This window comes from Oryctolagus cuniculus, chromosome 4 (assembly GCF_051225735.1).
Source record: "Oryctolagus cuniculus isolate XC-2025 breed Fujian yellow rabbit chromosome 4, ASM5122573v1, whole genome shotgun sequence".
Taxonomy (NCBI): Eukaryota; Metazoa; Chordata; class Mammalia; order Lagomorpha; family Leporidae; genus Oryctolagus; species Oryctolagus cuniculus.
The window spans coordinates 152907613-152933765 of NC_142870.1; the positions used below are offsets into that span (position 1 = coordinate 152907613).

The 26153-nt window shown below is 36.9% G+C and overlaps 1 protein-coding gene across 18 annotated transcripts in view; it reads right to left on the reverse strand.

Moving 5' to 3' along the window:
• Positions 1-26153, reverse strand: part of TBC1D5 (TBC1 domain family member 5) — a 605221-nt gene that overhangs the window by 293742 nt on the left and 285326 nt on the right. For 16 of the 18 annotated variants that reach the window (XM_089332288.1, XM_070072843.2, XM_017346738.4 and 13 more), the window contains one exon: positions 3186-3255. The exons of the other annotated variants lie outside the window; for them this stretch is intronic. In XM_089332288.1, coding sequence (XP_089188414.1) covers positions 3186-3255 — 70 coding nt within the window. The remainder of the gene's footprint in view (positions 1-3185; positions 3256-26153) is intronic. 18 annotated transcript variants of the gene reach the window in all.

Here is a 26153-nt window from a genome sequence, read left to right on the forward strand (position 1 = left end):
TTTGTTATAGTTCCAGGTATCACCTCTAAACTTACACTAATAGTATCATATGTTCCCTTACTTTTTACCAAGTACACACATTTGCTGTATACAGAAAGCTTGAAATAATATATCAGAGATTTAGAGTTTTAATAAAAGCCCCATGTTAAGCTAATTCTTAGCTGCCTTTTGGATAATAAAGCTATTTCCCTGTAAGTCATACTGCTTGTCTTGTTGGCTTCTCTAGCCTAGTACACTATAAAAGTTTCCCACAATATCAAATTGTTAATGATGATGACAACGATGATGGTGACAGAACAAACTGTAACATAAAAGCAATTAATCATTATTTAGCATTTACCAAGTGAACATTACCCCATAAAACCCCTCATGGCAACTCTATTTTATCATCCCCATTTCAAAAGTGAGGAAATGGAGGCAAAGACTGTCCAAAGTCTTCAAAGTATTTTTAGCAACACACTATGTTTAGATATTATTTTAAAACAATCACAAACTACGCATCCTTAAAACTAACAATCTAACACTATAATATAAAAATAATGAAAAAAAACAATGATTTCCATAACCAAAACAAGACAGAATTCAAAAATCAGTAAAACTTCAACATATGCTGAAAAAGGTACTTGTGTTAGAGGGTGAACACCAAGGCATAAAGCTTTCTGCTTGCAGGGGGTTAGTGCAAACAAACAAATAATCTGATGGCTCCGCATGCAGATTTTCAAGAGGCTTTATTTTACATATTTTACCCCAGTACTTAACAGAGTTGTGGGAAGGAAGCAAATCAGACAATATAACGCCCTTTTTACAGAGGAGAAACTAAAGCAAATCTTCCCTGGACATAAGCTCTAGTGTGTCAGTGGTAGGCTTAGGCCTGAGCTGTCGGATTATGAAGAAAAGTTAGGATTTCTGAGGCAGTTTTAATAAAGAAGAGTTGTTACACAAAAGGACTTCCGAACATGGGAAAATTTATGTGTTTTCTAATAACTGGTTACTAGCTGGTTTAAAAGAGCTATAATGGCAACAGAAAAATAATTTTCATTTTCTAAAGCAAATTTTACTAATAATCTGTTGCTATTTGCTATTTAATATGATCTTGCTACATTTTTCTAGGTTTTGTCTATTAACGTTTATAAGAAAATATACACCAGAACTGTGCTTCTATGAATTCTACATTTAACCCAAGTGTCAAATTCACAATTAAGCTCATTATATTATAAGAGCTACTGCCTACTGGGTAGAAAAATATTAATTTCACACCTTAAATACTATAATACTATTTAATAGCAGTGTTAGCCTGCCAACTATTAAAAGCCTGCTTTTACATAGTATACTGTATTACCTGAACTTTTTATCTTGCCTTTTTATTATAACAATAAATTAATATGCTAACATTACAACAGTGACAAGCATTGATTAAAATATTTAGTGAACAACAATAGTATTTTTGTGCAAAGTGACCTTAGGAATTTTTTAAAACATAATCTTAACACAGTAATACTAAGATATTTTAATCTTCAAATATTCAAGGACAAAATAAACTAAAAGATAACATTATATCATCACCATACAACATTTCTTTTTATATTATGTCATTATTTTTTATAATTAAACTCAAAATGAAACTGTAAGAGAGAATTCACCAGCAAAATTTATACACATATGAAGACATTCTTCTGCCTCTGAAATTCATGCTCTCCCTCCATTTTGACTTGGTGATTTTTTTATCATATTTACCCTTACTAATAGTATTGCCATCATATATTTCACATATGTTATCATATTAACATTCCTCAGTTACATGCTAAATCATGAATATTTATTTATCTTTCACATTGATGTTTTTGCTTGTTGTGATCGGCTGTGACAGGTTCAGATAGGGGAATCTATTATTTAACATGTCAAATTCTAAGCTTTGTATTACCCTTTAGGACTAAAAGTAGGATTTGGAGAACCACAGCATTTATAAAGTAGGACGGGCACAGAGAAAATACCACAACAGTACAGGCGCTTCACCGCTGTGATGCTGCCCTTCCAGAATTGCACAGGCACATAAGCCTTTTGTAGTGTCTGTGACACTTGAACGACTGAATATTTACACTGATTCCAACTGGTATAAAATAAAGATGTCAAGTGTTTCAATTATCATCTCATTTCTGGAATTCATAAACAAATTGTAAAAATTTTCTCATTTGCCACATTCTGAAGTGCTTCCTACATACAAGGCACCATTCTACACATTAAAGCCAAGCCTGGGATCTGAGGAAACAAATGACACAGCCCCAGGAAGGGAGATGGAATATGGATACAAACTACCTAAGTGCAGATTCTCCATATTTACTACAGAAAAGAAGATACAGTTTAATATTCAAATGAGTTTCAAGGTACACAATGATTCTCACACATATTTTATAAGAGCTGTTAGACAAGCAGCAGAACTAATGTACCCTAAGGACAATGAGCTCAAAGTATTTCTTCAAAAATATACATGGTCCTCTACAATGCTAAAATGTACTAATATTGAATCTGTGCTTTTCTTTTCCTAAAAAAAAAAGTCAAGATCTTATACAACTTGGTTCAGTACGTAAATTCTCAAATAATACTGAAAATACTTTATGTTTTGCTTTTCCTGGGTTTTCTTGTTATAAAGGCCCAAAATTCATAAACATTTAATAAAGAAAAAATCAAGTTATGAAGTGAATGGTGACTAAAACACTAAATAAAATACATATTTCTTTACTACTGAATCCTTTCAAATAATTATTATTTGAGCCGTAACTGCCCTATTTGCTGGAGAGCCCTAAAAGGGCATTAACAAACAGCACTTAATTCAATCATATTTACATTTTAACCTTTCTTAGGTACTCCAAAAGAAGTCTTTAGTGCTGTAACAAATATACAAGAAAAACAAAAACAAATTATAATGAAGGTTAATACGACATGTACATTTATTCTAATTAGTGTGCTATAGGATAAGAAAGCAACAGATATCTGATGTAAGCTCATTTACAAGAATTTGGAATATTACATTTTCTGTTACTCATTATTTCTGCAGATAATCACATATCACAGTTATATTTACATATTATCACATTTTAAAAGCGCAAGTCATAATTCCTTGCTAGTCTAAGATATTGGATCTTATATATTATCTTATAATATTATGTATCTCTGTATTTACCACCTACCTATAAGAATTAAAAGTCCCTTCAGAGTCTAAAGTAGAACTTGTTCTTCTTCCATTTCTATTTGAATCTCCTGGAAAAAAATTAAAAAAAAATACGCACTAAAATAACGGAGATTACAAAGCAATATTTCAGTTAAGAAACAGCTGTGAACAGTTCTATGCAGTATATTAGTCAAAACATATATATCCCCTTGCCCCTCCCCTAAATAATCTCCTGTCTCAAAAGTGTTTTAGGAAAAATACTCATCTTGATGCCAAAATATAAACGAACAGGACTCCAAAATTGTATAATAATGCTATCCATGTAATCACTAGTAAGAATAAATGAAGTATAATGCAGGGTTTTTTTCTTACAAATTTATACATTTCAACTTACAAGTCTGTAGAATAAAAATACATCTACTAAAGAAACTTAAAATGCTAACCAATACCCAATATAAAATATATATTCTTACTGATAGAAATATAATAATTTAATTCTCAAAATATATATTTCAAAGTTTAGTTATTAAAAATAGTTCACCATGATTAAATAGAACATTTGTTCTTCAAAACAAGTTATAAAACTGACAGAAAAACCTAAAATATATAAACCATTTAGTTATATGCTAGCATTTTCATAAAAGAGAATTTTCTATTGGTGATCAAGTCACCATGCTAACAACTGGGACAGTCAAAAAAAAAAAAAAATCAGGCAGAGAAAAGACCTGGACAGTTTTCTAGTTCCCAATTTTTCCATTTGCTAGAAATTGAAGAAGAAGAGATGAACATAAAGTAGATTAGGTAGGCAACGGTCAAAAATAAATTTTAATGAACCTCTAATACACTTTAGAGGTTTATCCAAAAATTTATGTTTAAATTGCTAACTTTACGATATACCTGTCAAAAGTTCAGTGATTTAAAACATGAAAAAATAATAATACCAAAAGGTATTCATGTCTCCTGCAATACTATCAAACATCTAGAAAAAATATTTTACCCAAAAAACGGGAATATTCATCAAATAAAAGTTAGAACAAATTCGCACATATCAGTTTAAATTGTATAGAATAAAAATAAATTTACTGAAGACACTGCAAAAATGCTTACTAATGCCCCAATGTAAAATATATGTGCTTACTGATAGAAATTTAATATTCTAATTTTTAAAATACATATTTCAACATTTAGTTATGAAAACACTGCATACTATTAAAGTGTCATTTGTTCTTCCAAACAAATTACACAGATAAGAATCTGGTTTTAGACTCCAAATTCCTACAATGTAACTTCCAAAGATCAGGATACATTCATTCTTGTCATATTTAAAGCTTAATAATTTCATGACTTATCCAATTTTATCTTATGATTTTAATCCACTCTGCACAACTGAACATGCCACTGGAGAGCCTCACAGTGGTCCTGGTGAAGTCAGATAGTAATTACAGACCTTTCAGTGTAAAGACGAGATTATTTTTAATTATTGAGTAGAGTACTTAAGGTACCATACTTCTATAATTATGCTGCTCATTAAATGGTTACTGAAAGCTGAAATGTAATTTTAATGGTAGCTACCTATTTTTCTATACACATTTTATAGCTGACAGATTAGTCAAGAACGTTCGTTCTCTTCAAGATCTTTGCAGCTGTGCCAAAGTACTCAGGAGGATGGCAAGTGAACTGTGCCCACTTACTGAACCTTCACCTCTAACTCATTTTGCAAGGTACACTTTCAGGTTTTCTTTCTTCTTCCTCTTTTCTTTTTTTTTCTTAAAAAAAAAAAAGGGGGTGGGGGTAAAAAAAAAATCCTAGGATGGATTACAGCACTAGTAAATGATGATTAAAAAAGTTAAATATTTACAATTTAATCCAGCTGTGTATGTGTTATTGATTAGTTGAAAACTTAGGCCAAGTACACGTCACTTTATTTTTAAAAAATTAGTAGTATTATAATAAACCTGAAAGAGCTAAAGAAAGTTTAGGCTTTGTCTTGCTAAATGAAAATTTCCAACAACATATTATTTTACACACTGCAGACATTTCCTGTGAAATATTCCATAATCAGCACAGAATAAGCAGTATGATATATACTTAAAATACGAACCTTCTCTATCCTTAAAATTAAGGATTATGATTATTTACATATAACGCATCCCACCATTTCTTCTTAAAGGTTATATTTATCAAATCAAATATAAAATCCTTCAAATAATTGAGACTTGATTTTTAAGAGTCTTTTTCATGCTAAGAAATTACAAAATTACAAAGGCCTTCTCCAGTTTATAACTGCTACAAAATGAAAATATCACATTAAATTTAACTTTCAAGGTACAAGAGATGGCAATAAGGAAAAAAAGCAGTTTTTTTTCCAAAAACATACCAAATAAGGAGCACAATCGTTTCACTAACCATATTAGAAAAAATATTTCAGAGTTTGCTACATGGGAAAAAGGCAATAAAGTTTTGAAGCGGGAAAAACTGCTTTGTTTCCTCAATCCTCTAGTTGAAATTAATTATAGCAAATGTTTATGAAAACATCTGTTCCTCACAGTTATAAATTCTTAATTTTAGTATGGATGATTCCAGACTCTTATTTTGGAAGGAAACTGTCGGAGTATTGAAAGGTTTACAAAAGAACAGACAGAACTTGTAATTCTGGAAAATTGTACATACAACGTGCTACATCCTGTAGAGATTTCGTTTGTGTGAAACATTTGGAGGGGATTAATACTGGTAACTAGGAGAAATCAAAGACGAACAGAAAGGTCCATATTTCATCTAAGCTGTTATATGATAAAAACATATTTGTGACACAAGAGAATACCAACTAAGAATTACAAACAAATGTTGCTTTACTTCTGAATCTAATTTCTAGGTAAGCATAACAAAATAAGTAATAATTTTATCAAGGATTTAAATAAGTGTAATGACAATACAATCACGGGAACATATGTAGCAGTGTTGCCCAAAAATAACAATAGAGGGTGCAAGAGAGTTTAATATGATGCTTTTCATTGCTATTCCGATTTTGAACTAAGTTGTCAGGCAGCCATAATTGTAACAGGAATGCACAGGCTGTTTTCCAATCATACTTTACCAAAGGAGCTTTAAATGATCAAACAGCCCCAATATCTAAAAATGTTTTAAGATAACACATTTCACTTGTTTGAGTAATAATTTAAGAGGAAATTTCTAGAATACAACTGTAATTTTAAAGGTATTTCAATAAGTAATGTAAAGTAGCCACTAAAATAATCTGGATAAGGTTCTTTATGCATTTTAAATGCATGCATAAATAATATATACTACACATATTAGATGTGTCACCATATATGTAAAAACACAATACTTTTTCTAACTAAATAAACAGTTCACCAATTACTTATGGCCAGAAGTTTGAAATTTACATAATGTTAACTGCTAAACAACTTTGCAAAATAAATTTATAACATTCATAATTAAAATAAGTTGGCTGATTTGAAAAATACATGTTAATAAGTTGTCTTGGCTTAAATGAGAATACAAAAAACACAGTATTTTACAACAGTCATTTCTAACCTACTTTTAACAAAGTGAAAGGAATTCCGACTCCTTGTCTGAACTGCAGTCAAGTTCAGCTAGGGCACCTACAGGTTTGATCAGTGCAGTGTTGAATCGTGGTAAACAAAAGTAAACAACAGGTTTCTGCAGTCCGTTGTATACACAAACATCTGTCTGCTTCTAGGTTAAGTTAAAAACAGCCAGAAGAACACTATACAATAAGTACACCCACTCAAATGTGCCTTCAGTTTACATCTGAAAACACTGGTGTTAAGAGTATCACTTCACACTAGCTATGAGTTCTGAAATCTAATACAGAAATAAGAAAAGACTTAATCCCTGAATTGTTCAAGGATCATCACCAACTATGTATGGCACATAAGAATAAGAAGAGAAAAATGATTTAGTTCAAACTAAGATGGAAACAAAGTCACAGGTTGATGGCGTAAACACTCTAAAGGATTTCTGTCTTAATTAAATTAACTGCAGTGTTTTAGTTGAAATTATAAAATCCCTAATAAAGTGAATGACTTTAAGAAATCTCTGAGAAAAGTATATTCCTATGCTGACATACAGAAAAGGCAACGACTCAGCAGCGTCCATAAACACACCAGTAGCCAAAAGAGGGACATCACCTCACTTCAGGAAGCAGAGTAACCGTAAACCTAGTAGGCTAATTATTTATGCTAAAATTCCAGCAGTACCCATTAGATTTTAAGAGCCAGTGCTAGGTCAAGATATGAAATCTGTGAATTTTGTAATTTCCCATTGTGTGTATTCGTTTATCTGCATTCTACTGATTTAATGTTCATAATTGTCTAACATTTAAAATTTTTCTTTTTCAGAAAAAGAAAGGTCAGATATAAAACAGAAATATAGCGAACTATTTTAAATAAAAAACACTTCTGGGTAGGCCATTTTAATTTCAGAAGACATCTTGTAATTTCTATTAAATAATTAACAGAATTAGTTGTTTAAAAAAGAAAGCAGACTGACATCAGCAAAAAGGCAGAGTATGAAACTCCAAGTACTTGTCCTCCCACAGAAACACTGAAAGACAAGCAATTAATCAAGCAAACTTTGTCAAAACTCTGGGAAACAGTCAAAGATTTACAAAAGCCAAATGAACACAGAATCAAGAAAAAGAGAACTTGAAAATTCTGTGGCATTTTTGACTTGCCCTTAGCCCTCCCTCTCCCTGGGCTGTAGCAGTCTTCAAGAGGGAAGCTCTCCACGCAGCTTGGGAGTCTGGTACCTGGTTCCAGACAGCCCACAGCAGATCATTTTCTAAGTTGTTGGGCACATGTGCTTGAACCTGTTCAGGGGCAACCTGAAGGAGTAACCAAAAAGACATTTCTCTTTGTTTAGGCAACTTAGAAGAAAGCATTAGGCATCACTGATACATACTGCAAGGCGAACTAAGAGCCCAGGGATGCCTGGGGCAAAAGATTACAAATGAAACACAAAACAGACCAACCCAATGCCTGGGAGCAAAAGCTAGTGAGAGTTTCTTTGGGAAATTAGGACATTCAGAAGGACTTATATACATGGGAGAATGCAGAAGGCCATGCACCTGCCCAGAGGAATATGCATGATCAGAAAGAAACAGAGAAGACAGCTTCCCAGCAGGAAGGAGTGCAGGCCTGAGTGAATTAAGGACTCTGGCGGCACAGTCAATCTACAAAGACATGGTGCCACCTGGTTTTCCTGTACTAGGGTTTTGTTGTTGTGATTGCTGTTGCTCTTAATAGCTCCTGACATTCGAGAATATCTGGTAAACACAAGGTAAGAAACAAAGACCTCAGTCACTACATATGACAATGAGTAAGTAGTTTCAAAAAATAGTTTGGGGAAGGCACTAAGCAAATGGACCACTATACTCTTCAGCAATATATAAAAGAGGGCCAGCAAGTGGCACAGAGGGTTAAGCCACCACTTAAAATGCCAGCACCCCATATCACAGTGCCAGTTTGAGACTTGGCTACTTCACTTCCCATCCAGCTTTCTGCTCATGTGCCTGGGAAGGCAGTGAATGATGGTACTTTGAGCCCCTGTCACCCAGGTAGATCAAGCTCCTGGCTTTGGTCTGGCCCAGCGCTGGCTGTTGTAGTCATTTTAGGAATGTACCAGTGGGTAGAAGATCTCTCTTTTTCTCTATTTTTTTCTCTCTCTCCATTTCTCTCTCTCTGTGTGTATGTGTCACTCTTTCAAATAAATAAATCTTAAGAAAATATAAAATCAGCAAACCTCAGAGCAAGAGGAAACCTGATTTCCATACTCAACAAATAATAACAGTCCAATACAAAATTTTCTACAAAACATCACAAAATATATTCAAAGAAAAAGGAAGTATGCCTCATTCAAAGGGGAAAAAAGAAGACACAACCCAACCCATTCGTAAGACATATAGAAACCATACTGACTAGACAACAGTGTGTAAACAACTATCTTACAGAAGTCAAAGAGAACAAAGAAAATATAAACAAAAAATGAAAGGAAATAAAGAAAGTAATGAATTTATAAAATGAGAATATCAATAAGATATTTTACAAAGGAAAACAAATTCTAGAGCTGGGGGGGTGGGATTAAAATAAAAAATTCACTAGGATTCAAAACAGATGTGAGCAGACACACACATCATTAGCATGTTCAAAGACAGGAAAACTGCAATCATCAACTTTGAGGAACAGCAATAACAAAGCACCAAGGAAAGTGAACAGAGTCTAAGAAACCTATGTGACATCAGACACAGACTTCTATCCAAGTGATAGAAGTCTCAGAAGTAGAGAGCGAAAAAGACAAAAGAATACTTGAAGAAATATTGGCTGAAAAATTCCCAAGTTTCATCAAAGATAAAATTCTACAAATCCAAAGATCTGAATGAACTCCAGGTAGGATAAATTCAAAGAGATCTACATTAAGACATAGTACAACCAAACCTCTGAAGGGTAAAGAAAGAGAATCTCAAGAGAAGCAAGAGAGAAGTGAGTATTACCAACAAAGTAAGACTAGGTGATTTTTTTTCATCAGAAAGCATTCAGACCAAAAGATCTGTATGCAAGGGGGGTGTGGGGGGAGGGCTGCGCTGTGGCATACTTGGCTAAGCCCCCACCTACAGAGCCAGCATCCCATATTGGTGCCTGTTGTCTCCTGGCTGCTTCTTCTTTGACCCAGATACCTGCTGATGGCTTGGGAGAGCAGCAGAAGATGGCCCAAGTGCTTCGGCCCCTGCACCCACATGGCAGACCTGGAGGAAGCTCCTGGCTCCTGGCTTTGGATCAGCACAGCTCCAGCCATTGCAGCTATTTGGGGAGTGAACCAGTAGATGGAAGACCGCTTCCTCTCTCTCTCTCTCTCTCTCTCCTTCACACCCCTATCCCTGTAACTCTACCTCTCAAATAAATAATCTTAAAAAAAGAAAAAAAAAAAAAAAAAAAAAAAGGACTGTGACAGGGGGCCAATGTTGTGCCATAGCAGTAAATCCATTGCCTGCAGTGCCAGCAACCCATATGGCCATCAGTTTGAATCCCAGCTGCTCCACTTCCAATTCAGCTTCCTGCTAATGTGCCTGTCCACTGGGAAAGGAGGCTACTGTGACACAGAGAATGCAGGAGAAAAATCCTTTTTTTCTACTCTCTCTTTTCATTGGCAACCTTGTGATGAAGCCAGATTTAGTTTAAGAATTACACTGCCATACGGGGTGGGTGGTAGCAATAGAGCAGGAACCTGAAACTCTGAGAAATAATAGCACACTTGTAGGAGACCCAAAAGAAGTTTCTGGCTCCCAGCTTTGGTCTGGCCCAGCCCTGGCCATTGTGGCCATTTGGGGAGTGAACCAGCATAAGGAAGATCATTTTCTCTGTCCCAAACTCTCTCTTTAACTCTACCTTTCAAATAAATAAATGACAGTGGGATGACATATACATCCCATTGTACTTCAAAAATTTAGTGGAAAAAAGAAATTAAAATAAAAGTTAATTTTGGTGCAAAAATATTTTTAAATACATGCATGCTTTTTCATAACTCACATTTCATGGACTTTTTGAAGAACCCTCATATATATGGATTTCAATATTTTTCACACCAAAAATTTATCATTTAATTCCATGTTCCATAATAGCTGAAAATACAATTGTATTTAAAGTATTGAAAGAAGAAGCCATCCGACCAGGAATTTCATATCTTGTAATACATTCCTCCAGAATTTAGGAAGAATTGAAGACTTTTCTAGACACAAAAACTAAGCTTGATGCTATGAGACACACCCATAAGAAAAAATAAAGGACATCATTCAAGGGTCACCCTTCCTGTTGAAAAGACAGACAGCAACTCAGAGCTGTGGAAAGAAATTATGATCTTTGGTAAAGGTAAACATATAAGTAAATATAAAACTGTATAACTATACCTAAGGGTTGTACATTGCTTTAGTTCATACAAATTTCACTAACAATAATTATTAATTTATGGTATCAAAAACATAATTTTTGAAAACGAGGAGGGAGGAACAGAGCTGTATAGAAGCAGATTATTTAGTAACCTGTCAAGCTGACATCAGTTTGAATTAAATTGTTATAAATTTTGGGTGTTACATGTAATCTTCATAATAACCAAAATAATCACACAAAAGAAAATCAAAATCATTCACTATTTAAAAATCAACTAAACACAAAGAATAGGAAGTAATGGAGAAAATGGGAAGGTATATGGACTAACACCTTTAGAAAACAAATAGCAAAATGAAAGCAATTCTCTTATCAGTAACTAATTTAAATGTAAGAAGACTAAACTTATCAGTGGAAAGGCAGAGGTTAGAAGAGTGGACTGTTAAAAAACTAACCAGAATAAGATGGAATGGCTATGCTAATACCAAACAACACAGAGTAAGTCAAAACTTGAAAAACATCACTGGGCCAGAGCTGTGGCATAGTGGGTAATTCTGTCACCTGCAGTGCTGGCATCCCATATGGGCGCCAGTTCAAGACCCAGCTGCTCTACTTTAGATCCAGCTCTCTGCTATGGCCTAGGAAAGCAGTGGAGGATGGCCCACGTGCTTGTGACTCTGAAATCATGAGGGAAATAGGAATGAGCTCCTTGCTTTGGATTGGCCCAGCTCTGGTGGTTGTGGCCATCTGGGGAGTGAACCAGTAGATAGAAGACTCCCCCCTACCCTGCCTCTGCCTCTATGTATTCTGTCTTTCAAATAACTAAATAAATCTTTAAAAATGAAAAAAAAAGATAACATATTTGGATGAAAGGGCCAATTTATCAAGGAGGTACAACAATCATAAACATACATGCACCAAACAATAGAACATGAAATATATCAAGGAAATATTTATAGAATTGAGGGAGAATAGTTGATGATTTCAATATACAATTTTCAATAATGGATAGAACATCCATGCTAAAGATGAATTAAGAAATAAATGAACTATGGATGGATTTAAACTTTTTTTGCACCATAATGAAATTATTTATTTATTTATTTTTTTGAGCCAGGTGCTTCTCCTGGTCTCCCATGTGGGTGCAGGGCCCAAGCACTTGGGCCATCCTCCACTGCACTCCCTGGCCACAGCAGAGAGCTGGCCTGGAAGAGGGGCAACTGGGACAGAATCCGGCGCCCTGACTAGGACTAGAACCCGGTGTGCCGGCGCCACAGGCAGAGGATTAGCCTATTGAGCCACGGTGCCGGCCTGAAATTATCTTTTTTTTTTTTGACAGGCAGAGTGGACAGTGAGAGAGAGAGAGACAGAGAGAAAGGTCTTCCTTTGCCATTGGTTCACCCTCCAATGGCCACTGGGGCAGGCGTGCTGAGGCCGGCGCACCACACTGATCCGAAGGTAGGAGCCAGGTGCTTTTCCTGGTCTCCCATGTGGATGTAGGGCCCAAGCACTTGGGCCATCCTCCACTGCACTCCCTGGCCACAGCAGAGAGCTGGCCTGGAAGAGGGGCAACCGGGACAGAATCCAGTGCTCCGACCGGGACTAGAACCCGGTGTGCCGGCGCCGCAAGGTGGAGGATTAGCCTAGTGAGCCGTGGCGCCGGCCCTGAAATTATCTTTTAATTCACTTTTCCCAGAAACTTTTAAAGTCCCCCTGTACATAAAAAAAACCAGTAAATAAAACCAGAATATGTAAACAAATAAATTATTACATATAGAATATTCTGCAGCATAGATCACGTATTAGACCACAAAGTAAGTGTCAATATATTTCAGACAATATTGGGAGCAGCTTTCAGGGTGGATGGCCACAGACGGTATCAATATATTTCAAAGACTGAAATCCTACAAAGTATCTTTCCTGATCCAAAGGGAATAAGAAATCAATGACAAGTCAAAAGTGAAAAATTCTGAAATATAATACGAATATGCCTATAGGACAGATAAACAGATAGACAATGGATGGATGGATGTACAGATGTATACAAAGACAGACACATACACATACACATGCAGTGGTTTTAGTTTTTAAGAATAAAAATGCTTTGAATGAGTCCTGGTTAAATATAAAAGGTTTTTTCCTACCCCCAGGTAAAAACCTTACTGAAATGGTAAAATTAAACTGCCACATTCAGTTTTAAAAGGCCATGAAGCAGGACTATCATGATTAAAAGCTAAGGCACAGGCAAGACGGATCTGACCACATGCTTGAGGAGAACAGTTGAGACATAGGCTGGGATGTCTGCATCTCATAACGAAGTGGAGGGGTTGGGTCCCAGCTCCATTCTCAATTACAATTTTGGTGCACACCCTGGGACACAACAAGTGATTGCTGAGGTGGATATATACTTGCCACCCACATGGGAGACCCGGATGGAGTGCCTGGTCTCTGGCTTCTGTGGGCAATTTGAAAGTGAACCAGTAGACAGGGGCTTTTCTCTGTCTCTTTCTCTGACTGCCTCTCTAATAAAATTTAAAAAAAAAACCTTTCTTTAATTTTCCCAAAATGAAGATAATTAGCAATTTATATGACAAAATGGGATTAGGAAGAATAAAGGACATAAATGTATACAGAGTGCTTAGTGCAGTATATAGTACAATGTAGGTCCTCAATAAAGCTATCATTTTATGAGCATTTTACTCGATATATTTATAATATTGGTTCCAATGAAAGAATAAAAGTAAAAGACTCTTAGTCCTGTAGGAAAAGAATATATTTATTCCTTAAACACCTAAAATAATTAAACATTTCCACTTCTTGGTTCTTAATAAATAAAAGGCATTATTTCTGATATTTTAATGACCAAAACTTTATTTTGTACATTACACAAGAATGATGTGCCAAACTTGTGTGTCCTTGTAACAACACTCCTGTCAATTGTCATATTAAACATCACAAGTGACACAAAGGAAGAGAATGGAAAATGATACAGCAAATTTAATAAAATTAAAATTTAAGACTTTAACTTATCAAATTGGTGAGCTTAATACACACACACACACACACACACTCATATAGATATGTTTCTTGGAACTGACAAAATACAGATAAAGAACTAAAAGTATATTCCATCTAGTAATAAAAACAACATGTAAGACAGTACATAGCATTACACAAACATTAGAATAACACAATAGAAAGTTATGAGAAAAATTCATTAATGATTCTGTAACTAAATGGCGCAGCAGGTTAAAGCCCTGGTCTGAAGTGCTGGCATCACATATGGGTGCTGGTTCTAGTCCCGGCTGCTCCTCTTCTGATCCAGCTTTCTGCTATTGCCTGGGAAAGCAGTAGAAGATGGCAGAAGTCCCTGGACCCCTGCACCCACATGGGAGACCTGGAAAAAGCTCCTTGCTCCTGGCTTTGGATAGGTGCAGCTCCAGCCATTGTGGCCATGTGGGGAGTGAACCAGTGGATGGAAGACCTCTCTCTCTGTCTCTACCTCTCTCTCTAACTCTGCCTTTCAAATAAATAAAATGAATAAAAAAAATGTCTCTGATGGTTTGAGTATGTAGCTTTAAAAATTTTTTAAGTAGAATTACCTAATTTAAATTAACATCTCATAACAGAAAAGTAAATATTTCTATTATATCTATCATTTTTCCAGGTACTCTATGGATCTCAAAACTGTTTTACATCTGAGGAAAGACAGAGAGAGAGGCGGGGGTGGGGGTAGGGAAGGAGGGAAACAGAACGATGAATCATGCAATAACACAGAATTCTAAGGAAACTAATGTCTTTGGCTCCACCATCTACACATCCACTACAAAAAGATGAGATCACCCTAAGTTCATAGCAAGTGTGTGTGTGTGTTTGGAAGAGACAGAGAGAGAGAAAGATTGAGGGGGCTGGTGTTGTGACATAGCAGGAAAGTCCCCTACCTGCGATTCCAGCATCCCATTAAGACACCAGTTTGAGTCCCATCATGTACAGTTCTGATCTAGCTCCCTACTAATGGCCTGAGGAAAAAACCGAAGACAGTTCAAGTATCTGGAGACCCTGCCAGCCCTGTGGAAGAGAGATGCAGATGAAGCCCCTGGTTCCTGGTTTATGGCCCAGCCCAGTCCTGGTCACTGTGGTCATCTGGAGTGAACCAGCAGATGGAAAATCTCACTTTCTCTCCCTCTCCCTCCCTGTCTCTTCTTTTCTCTAATTGTGATCACTTTTAAAATTATATTAAAAAAAGAGTGATTGAAAGGTAAAACTGGGAGCCAATGCAGTGGCACACTAGGTTAATCCTCCACCTGTAGCACCGGCTTCCCATATGAGCCTGGTTCTAGTCCCAGTTGCTCCTCTTCCAGTCCAGCTCTCTGCTGTGGCCCGGGAAGGCAGTGGAGGATGGCCCAAGTCCTCGGGCCCTGCACCCGCATGGGAGACCAGGAGGAAGCACGTGGCTCCTGGCTTCGGATTGGCGCAGCTCTGGCTGTTGTGGCCACTTGGGGAGTGAACCAACAGAAGCTTTCTGTCTGTCAGAACCTTTCTCTCTGTCTCTCTCACACTGTCTGTAACTCTGCCTGTCAAATAAATAAGTAAAATCTTAAAAAAAAAATAAGAAAGGTAAATCTGAAATATTACATGGGAGGCCCAGGACTCCACTTCAAAGTTCCCCAGATTATTCTGATGATCCACAGATCTCCCCTGCTCTAAAATAATGCTCCTCTACCATGTTGAAAGTAACTATCTTGTTACAGAAGGTAATTTAATTGGCCACAAACGAGATGATTACTGAGCATCTTATGCCGCCTGCATTTACTATGGACTAACCAGTCACTAGTTACCTCGTTCTCCAGTAGTAGTGGATTTCACTGAGCAATACCAATTCCACATTACCGTAGTATCACCAGCAGCATATACTGTTTATTTGTGGGGGTGTAGTTCTGCAGTACAAAGCAGAATACTATTACTCTGGGAGACCAGCGAGACCTCAAAAGCACCTTCCTACAACAGACTTGTATAATGCCAAAGCTTTGTTTGAACAATTACAAATGCAGGTTGAGACTAAGTAAATAAACTACAAAGTAGACTCTGAAAACAGCATGCTGAAAAATGAACATGTTGACAAAAAATATTTTAAAATATTTCTTTAAATATGAAAAGTACTATTAAAGCCAAAGATGATTATTATGTAATTTGCCATTCACTACATTTTTATGTTAGTAAATTAAAAATAACAATTTTTTAAAACTTTGGCTGGCTGGTAATTTACTTTTGCTACTAGTTCTACAAATGTTTAAGTAAAACACATATACCTAAAAAATTAGATTTTCCGAGAGAATCTAATAGATAGCTAAGGAATTCTAACCTAAGCTTAGTTATCTAGTTCAGTTTATAACAAAAGTAATATAAATATTATTTGTAAATAAGAAAGTAGATCTAGTACTTAAGTTCTATTTCATTTTCTATAAATCTTTTGAATAATACCTATGAGATATTTATAGTAATCAAAACTATTGTTTAAAAAAAGGAGACAACTTTTTCTACAGGGCACTTCCGTTTTCACTGTTGATAAAAAATCAGTGCTACTTCAAGACTAGTGTAACATCTAGTGGACAAGATCTCATAAAGTGTAAAGGCATCCATTAACCTAAGTATGTTAGACACTTTATACTAGATAGCTCCCTTTCTGGTGCCTGAAAATTCAACTGGGAACAATTTGTGGTATATAAATTACTGTTCATGAGCCTGGGTAACTAATCCCATTTATGTCTTTTAAATAATAGCCAACTGAAGAAGTTCTTATAACGAAGATCTACTTAAAAAGGATAATAGGCATTTCAACTATAAAGTCCCAAAGCTCAGATAAAGAACTAAAGGTAAAGATTCTCAGACACATATTTAGTCTAAGAAAGATTAACTGAAGTCAAATTAATATATGCAGAAAAATAGTGTCAAAAATTTTTAAAGTTTACCAGTCCTTCAAGTAAAAAATTCCAGGGGCTTTTGTTGTGGTGCAGCAGATAAAGCCGCTGCCTGTGATACCAGCGTCCCATATGGACACCCATTTAGGCCCTGACTGTTCCATTTCTGATCCAGCCCCATGCTAATGTGCTGGGAAAGCACTGGAAGGTGGTCCATGTGCTTGGGCCTCTGCACCCATAGGGCAGACCTGGAAGATGCTCCTGGCTTCGGATTGGCCCAGCTCTGGCCATTGCAGCCATCTGGGGAGTGAACTAGTGCATGGAAGATGTCTTTCTCAGTCTCTCCCTCTCTCTGTAACTACGCCTTTCAAATAAATAAATACATCTTTCAAAAACTCCAAATTTATATTGAATCACACAAAAATTTTATTTCATAAATTGTTTTACAAAGACATCAAACATTTATTGCCCTAAAATAGTTTTCAAAGAAAAATATCCCAAATTCACAAAATGACCTATTTTACCACTTAATGACAATGCAAAATTATTAATGGAGATTATTTTTAAACTTAATAACTAGGAATGTTAAAATATAAAAAATACTCCTTCAAATCTGCTTGGAAATACACAATGCTGTACAAAATTCAACCATACTCATTCAGTATAAAAAATTCCATTTGAAACAGTTACTTATTCAGCATTTTATCCAAACTATAAATGGGCCCTGAGTAATTAATGCATTCTCTAATTCTAACCTGTAGTCATGCACCTGTACTATGTGACAGCTTTCTTAAGATTTTTGTTTGTTTGTTTGTTTTTATTTTTTGACAGGCAGAGGGGACAGTGAGAGAGAGAGACAGAGAGAAAGGTCTTCCTTTGCCGTTGGTTCACCCTCCAATGGCCGCCGCAGCCGGCACACCGAGCTGATCCGATGGCAGGAGCCAGGTACTTATCCTGGTCTCCCATGGGGTGCAGGGCCCAAGCACTTGGGCCATCCTCCACTGCACTTCCTGGCCACAGCAGAGAGCTGTCCTGGAAGAGGGGCAACCAGGACAGAATCCGGCGCCCCAACCGGAACTAGAACCCGGTGTGCCGGCGCCGCTAGGAGGAGGATTAGCCTAGTGAGCCGCGGCGCTGGCCCTAAACACTATTTCTATAGTCATATGCTAAATACCTCCAATATTCTAGTACCGATATTTTAGTGACAAACAAAAGCTCAAGTCCAGCAGCAGACATTCCTAAGCATGCTGAAAGTCCAACAAATAAGAGAGAATTTTCAAAGCAATGTTAAGATGACAACTTTGAAAACTGTTAAACAGGATAGTTACATACTTTGCTGTAGCAACATATGATTGCAGAGGGGCCATGAACCAAAACAAGCATAAAATGTGTTCCACTAAAGATCAGCATGCGTCAGGATACGGGGAGGGTAATGTTAAGGATTGGGGTTTCACCCCAAGATGGACAGAAAGGTGAAAGGTATTTTAAGCAGTAGAATATGGCAAAATTTACAATGTAAATGATCACTTAAACTTCAGGGGGGAGGAAATTTACGGTTTGGTGTAAGAGTAGGAGAGGGGAAACTGAGTAAGAAGTCTTGTAGCATATTCCAAGACCACAAACAATGACGTGATTGTTATCAATAGTCACGATGCCCTGGTATACTGTCTTATGTATGGCAAGTTATTATTTAGAAAGCCCGTTGGGGCTGGCATTGCAGTACAGCTGGTTAAGCCTCTGTCTGTGATGCCAGCATCCAATAAGAGTGTTGGTTTGAGTCCCTTCTGCTCCACTTGCAATCCAGCTCCCTGCTGATACACCTGGGAAAGCAGCAGAAGATGGCCCAAGTGCTTGGGCACCTGCCACCCTTGTGGAAGACCTTCATAAATTTCCAGGCTACTACTTCCGCCTATCCTGGACCAGCCTGGGCTGCTGTGGCCATCTGAGGAGTGACCTTATGGATGAAAGATTATCTCTGTCTCTCTCCTCATCCCTTCTCCCTGTTCTTCTTTTTGTAACTCTGGCTTCCAAATGAATAAAACATATCTAATTTTTTTTTAAAAGCCTGTTTCTATTTTAACCTTATGTGAATCACTTGTTCATTCATTGAATATTTACTGAGTACCTACTATGTGCTATGCACATAATTCCAGTTTTAAGGAAATTAAAGTGCTACAGTGATGAAAACAGAATTAAGTTGGAGGGACAGGGAAAGCAAACACAGGCAAAAAACTCATGAACAGTAGGATATGTTCAAAGAATTATATGGGTTGTAGAATAAAGCAGAATAATGTGACATTCAGAGACTGGGGTGGGGTGTTTTCTGGAGAAAGGTACTATCTAACTTCAGATTCCAGTCACAAGAAAAAAAAAAAAGTAAGACATTTGAACATGTAAAGGAAAGGGCACAATAACAGTTTAATATTAAAAGGCTGCTAGAGTAGAAGCTGACTTAAGAAAGGAAATAAAGCCACAGTGATTGGAGGACTATGAGTAGAGTGGTATCTTTGTAGGGGAGCAGATCCAGTTCTTGCCTTGTGCTTAAAGAAGCATTCTAAGTACAGGGACGTTTAAGGGGATAAAGTGTTATTTAAAAAGGAGAGAAAAGAGCTGAGATGCCGCAGAAGCCGAGCTGCAGAGTCTGCGCTCAAGCGCTGGAAGGGAAGGTGAGACAAAAACCCCAGTAACCCGAGACATTGGCAGGGAAATACAGAAAGAGCCTACAGGGAACGAGGCCTGAAGCCCCACTGGAGAAAGTTCACCAGGCTAACTGGAGGAGAGAAAAAAAAAAATGAATAAATAAGGGGAACCAGCATGGACATTAGCCTCTCTCTCCACTCACCTTACAAAGCCGAGCAAGACAAAGAGCAGGCGCCATTTTACCTATGTAAAGAAGCTCCCGTCATTAGCCAAGCAGAAAAACCTGACTCTGGTGGGGAGAAATAACAGGAGGTTAAGACCTAGTGAAAGTGTGGAGCTAACGAACTGATACTGTGAAAATCCGAGGAGGGGGGGCGAACTCACCAAGTACACAAACTCGGTAACCTAGGCAACCTGGTGAGAGACTGCTGAGAAATTTGAGACCACACTGAGGACTGCATAAACTCTTTGTGTTGTCCCAGGGGTAAGCAGACGTATACCCACAGGGGCCAGATTTCATACATCAACTACCCTCAATTCCACTCAGCTGTGTGGAATTACTTCCCAACTGAGTCAAAAAAAAGAAAAAAATGGAGAGAGAGAGAGAGAGCACGAGCGAGAGAGAGAACAATCTGGGTGAGTCACCTTTGGCACACCCTTAACCCTGAAGAACCAGAGCTCTCTGGCCATACCCATCACAGTTTCTAAGGATCCATCAAAAGCAGAGTCACAGTATAACGAGAAAAAACACCACACCAAAGAAACCAAATAATTATCTCCAATATGCCAAACAACAAACGCAGACACCAAGGTAACAAGAACAAGGAAGACACTATGACGCCCCCAAATGAAATAGACACCCCAATTCAAGATTATAAAGATGATGAGATAGAAGAAATGCAAGAAGTGGATCTCAAAATATTGATAAGAACATGAAGAAGTTCTCAAAAACAAATTATTGAACTACAGAAATCCTTAATGGACAAGATAGAAAATCTCTCTCACAAAAATGAAATATTAAGGAGGAATCAAAATGAAATGAAACAACTAGTAGAACATGAAACTGTGATAGTGATGAGAAATCATCATGAAATGAAGAATTCAATAGATCAAATGACAAACACATTACAGAGCCTTAAAAACAGAATGGATGAAGCAGAAGAGAGAATATCAGACTTAGAAGACAGAGAACAGGAAAATATACAGTCAAACCAAAGAAAAGAAGAGGAAATTAGAAATCTAAAAAATAATGTCAGGAATCTTCAGGATACTATTAAAATACCCAACATTCGGGTTCTAGGAGTTCCTGAAGGCATGGAGAGGGAAAAAGGATTAGAAGGCCTTTTTAGTGAGATACTAGCAGAAAATTTCCCAGGTTTGGAGAAGGACAGAGAAATCCTAGTACAGGAAGCTCATAGAATCCCTAATAAACGTGACCAAAAGAGATCCTCACCACGACACGTTGTAATTAAACTCACTGCAGTGAAACGTAAAGAAAATATTCTAAAATGTGCAAGAGAGAAACGTCAGATTACTCTCAGAGGATCTCCAATCAGACTCACAGCTGACTTCTCATCAGAAACCCGACAAGCTAGGAGGGAATGGTGAGATATAGCCCAAGTACTAAGAGAGAACAACTGCCAGCCCAGAATATTATATCCTGCAAAGCTCTCATTTGTGAATGAAGGTGAAATAAAGACGTTTCACAGAAAACAGAAATTGAAGGAATTTGTCAACACTCGTCCAGCCCTGCAAAAGATGCTTAAAGATGTGTTACACACAGAAACACAGAAACACGGTCATCAATATGAAAGAAGGTAAACAAAGGAAACCTCACAGCAAAAGATCACAGGAAGTAAAAACATATATTAGAAAATATCTTTGGCAAATGGCAGGGCAAAGTTACTACTTATCAATAGTCACATTGAACATGAATGGCCTGAACTATCCAATTAAAAGACACTGACTGGCTGATTGGCTTAAGGAACAAAACCCCATCTATTTGCTGCTTACAAGAAACACATCTTTCCAACAAAGATGCATACAGACTGAAAGTGAAAGGCTAGAAAAAGATACCATGCCAACAGAAATGAAAAAAGAGCGGGCGTAGCCATCTTAATATCGGACAACATAAACTTTACCACAAAAACTGTTAGGAGAGACAAAGAGGGGCACTATATAATGATTAAGGGATCAATTCAACAGGAAGATATAACGATTATCAAATGTATATGCACCTAATTACAGGGCACCAGTTTATTTAAAAGATTTGTTAAGGGACTTAAAGGGAGACTTAGACCCCAATACAATAGTACTGCGGGAATTCAATACTCCACTCTCAGAAATAGACAGATCAACAGGACAGAAGATCAACAAGGAGACAGTAGATTTAAATGACACTATAGCCCAAATGGATCTAACAGATATCTACAGAACTTTTCATCCTACACATAAAGCATTTACATTCTTCTCAGCAGTACATGGAATCTTCTCTAGGATTGACCACATACTAGGCCATAAAGCAAGTCTCAGCAAATTCAAAAGAATTAGAATCATACGATGTAGCTTCTCAGACCATAAAGGAATGAAGTTGGAAATTAGCAACTCAGGAATCCCTAGAGCATACGCAAACACATGGAGATTGAACAACATGCTCCTGAATGAACAATGGGTCATAGAAGAAATTAAAAGAGAAATCAAAAATTTTCTGGAAGTAAATGAAGATAACAACACAACATACCAAAACTTATGGGATACAGCAAAAGCAGTGTTAAGAGGAAAGTTTATATCAATAGGTGCCTACATCAAGAAATTGGAAAGGAACCAAATAGATGAGCTTTCAATGAATCTCAAGGATCTAGAAAATCTGCAGCAAACCAGACCCAAATCTAGTAGAAGAAGTGAAATAATTAAAATCAGAGAAGAAATCAACAGGATTGAATCCAAAAAAACATTACAAAAAATCAGCCAAACGAGGAGCTGGTTTTTTGAAAAAAATACACAAAATTGACACCCCATTGGCCCAACTAACTAAAAAAAGAAAAGACCCAAATCAATAAAATCAGAGATGAAAAAGGAAACGTAACAGACACCACAGAAATGAAAAGAATCATCAGAAATTACTACAAGGACTTGCATGCCAGCAAACAGGGAAACCTATCAAAATGGATAGATTCCTGGACACATGCAACCTACCTAAATTGAACCAGGAAGACATAGAAAACCTAAACAGACCCATAACTGAGACAGAAATTGAAACAGTAATAAAGGCCCTCCCAACAAAGAAAAGTCCAGGACCAGATGGATTCACTGCTGAATTCTACCAGACATTTAAAGAAGAACTAACTCCATTTCTTCTCAAACTATTCAGAACAATCAAAAAAGAGGGAATCCTCCCAAATTTTTTCTATGAAGCCAGCATCACCTTAATTCCTAAAGCGGAAAAAGATGCAGCATTGAAAGAGAATTACAGACCAATATCCCTGATGAACATAGATGCAAATATCCTCAATAAAATTCTGGCCAATAGAATGCAACAACACATCAGAAAGATCATCCACCCAGACCAACTGGGATTTATCCCTGGTATGCAGGGATGGTTCAATGTGCACAAAACAAGCAACGTGATACACCACATTAACAGACTGCAGAAGAAAAACCATATGATTATCTTAATATACGCCGAGAAAGCGTTTGATAAAATACTACACCCTTTCATGATGAAAACTCTAAACAAACTGGGTATGGAAGGAACATTCCTCAATACAATCAAAGCAATCTATGAAAAACCCATGGCCAGCATCCTATTGAATGGGGAAAAGCTGGAAGCATTTCCACTGAGATCTGGTACCAGACAAGGATGCCCACTCTCACCACTGCTATTCAATAGAGTTCTGGAAGTTTTAGCCAGAGCTATTAGGCAAGAAAAAGAAATTAAAGGGATACAAATTGGGAAGGAAGAACTCAAACTATCCCTCTTTGCAGATGATATGATTCTTTATTTAGGGGACCCAAAGAACTCTACTAAGAGACTATTGGAACTCACAGAAGAGTTTGGCAAAGTAGCAGGATATAAAATCAATGCACAAAAATCAACAGCCTTTGTATACACAGGCAATGCCATGGCTGAGGAAGAACTGCTAAGATCAATCCCATTCACAATAGCTACAAAAACAATCAAATGCCTTGGAATAAAGTTAACCAAGGATGTTAAAGATCTCTATGATGAGAATTACAAAATCTTAAAGAAAGAAATAGAAGAGGATACCAAGAAATGGAAAAATCTTCCATGCTCATGGATTGGAAGAATCAACATCATCAAAATGTCCATTCTCCCAAAAGCAATTTATACATTCAATACAATACCAATCAAGATACCAAAAACCTTCTTCTCAGATCTGGAAAAAATGATGCTGAAATTCATATGGAGACACAAGAGACCTCGAATAGCTAAAGCAATCTTGTACAACAAAAACAAAGCCGGAGGCATCACAATACCAGATTTCAGGACATACTACAGGGCAGTAGTTGTCAAAACAGCATGTTGCTGGTACAGAAACAGATGGATAGACCAATGGAACAGAACAGAAACACCAGAAATCAATCCAAACATCTACAGCCAATTTATATTTGATCAAGGATCCAAAACCATTTCCTGGAGTAAGGACAGTCTATTCAATAAATGGTACTGGGAAAATTCGATTTCCACGTGCAGAACCATGAAGCAAGACCCCTACCTTTCACCTTACACAAAAATTCACTCAACATGGATTAAAGAGTTAAATCTATAACCCGACACCATCAAATTATTAGAGAGCATTGGAGAAACCCTGCAAGATATAGGTACCGGCAATGACTTCTTGGAAAAGGTCCCAGAAACACAGGCAGTCAAAGCCAAAATTAACATTTGGGATTGCATCAAATTGAGAAGTTTCTGTACTTCAAAAGAAACAGTCAGGAAAGTGAAGAGGCAACTGACAGAGTGGTAAAAAATATCTGCAAACTATGCAACAGATAAAGAGTTGATAACCAGAATCTACAAAGAAATCAAGAAACTCCACAACATCAAAACAAACAACCCACTTACATTTACTCTATAGAATACTATACAGCAGTCAAAAACAATGAAACCCGGTCATTTGCAACAAGATGGAGGAATCTGGAAAACATCATGCTGAGTGAACTAAGCCAGTCCCAAAGGGACAAATATCATATGTTCTCCCTGATTGGTGACAACTAACTGAGCACCAAAGGGGAAACCTGTTGAAGTGAAATGGACACTATGAGAAACAGTGACTTGATCAGCTCTTGTCCTCTGACTGTTGATGTACAATGTAATACTTTATCCCTTTTAGTATTTTTTTTGTTCTAGTACTATTTGCTGAACTCTGTAATTAACACACAATTATTCTTAGGTGTTTAAATTTTAACTGAAAACTGATCCCTGTTAGGAATTTGGAAAACATTATGCTGAGTGAAATAAGCCAGTCCCAAAGGGACAAATAGCATATGTTCTTCCTGATCGGTGACAACTAACTGAGCACCAAAAAGGAATCCTATTAAAGTGAAATGAACACTATGAGAAATGGTGACTAGATCAGCCCTTGCCCTGACTGTTGATGAACAACTTCATACGTTATCCCTCTTAGTATTTTGTTTGTTTGTTCTATTTAATACTTTTGGTTGAATACTGTAATCAATACACAGTTATTCTAAAGTGTTGAAACTTAAGTGAAAAGTGATCACTGTTAAATATAAGAGTGGGAATAAGAGAGGGAAGAGATGTGCAATTTGTGACATGTTCAAACTGACTTGCCCCAAACGGTAGAGTTAGAAACATACCAGGGGATTCCAATTCAATCCCATCAAGGTGGCATGTACTAATGCCATCTCACTAGTCCAAGTGATCAATTTCTGTTCACAATTGATCATAATGATAGAACTAAGAACCAAAGGGATCACATAAACAAGAACAGTGTCTGCAAATACTAGCTGATAGAATAAAAAAGGGAGAGAATGATCCAACATGGGAAGTGAGATACACAGCAGACTCATAGAATGGCAGATGTCCTAAATAGCACTCTGGCCTCAGAATCAGCCCTTAAGGCATGCGGATCCGGCTGAAAAGCCCATGAGAGTATTTCAGGCATGGAAAGCCAAAACACTCTGGCAAAAAAAAAAAAAAAAAAAAAAAAAAAAAAAAACCAACCAACCTAAATGAAAGATCTCTGTGAGTGAGATCCCAGTGGAAAGAACAGGTCATCAAAGAAGGAGGTACCTTTCTCTGAAGGGAGGAGAGAACTTCCACTCTGACTACGACCTTGTCTAAATATGATCAGAGTCGGTGAACTCAAAGGGCTCCCATAGCCTTGGCAACTCATGACAAGAGCCTAGGGTGATTACTGATGCCATAAACAAGAGTGTCAATTTGTTAAATCAACAAAAGGAGTCACTGTGCACTTACTCCTCATGTAGGATCTCTGTCCTTAATGTGCTGTACATTGAGATTTA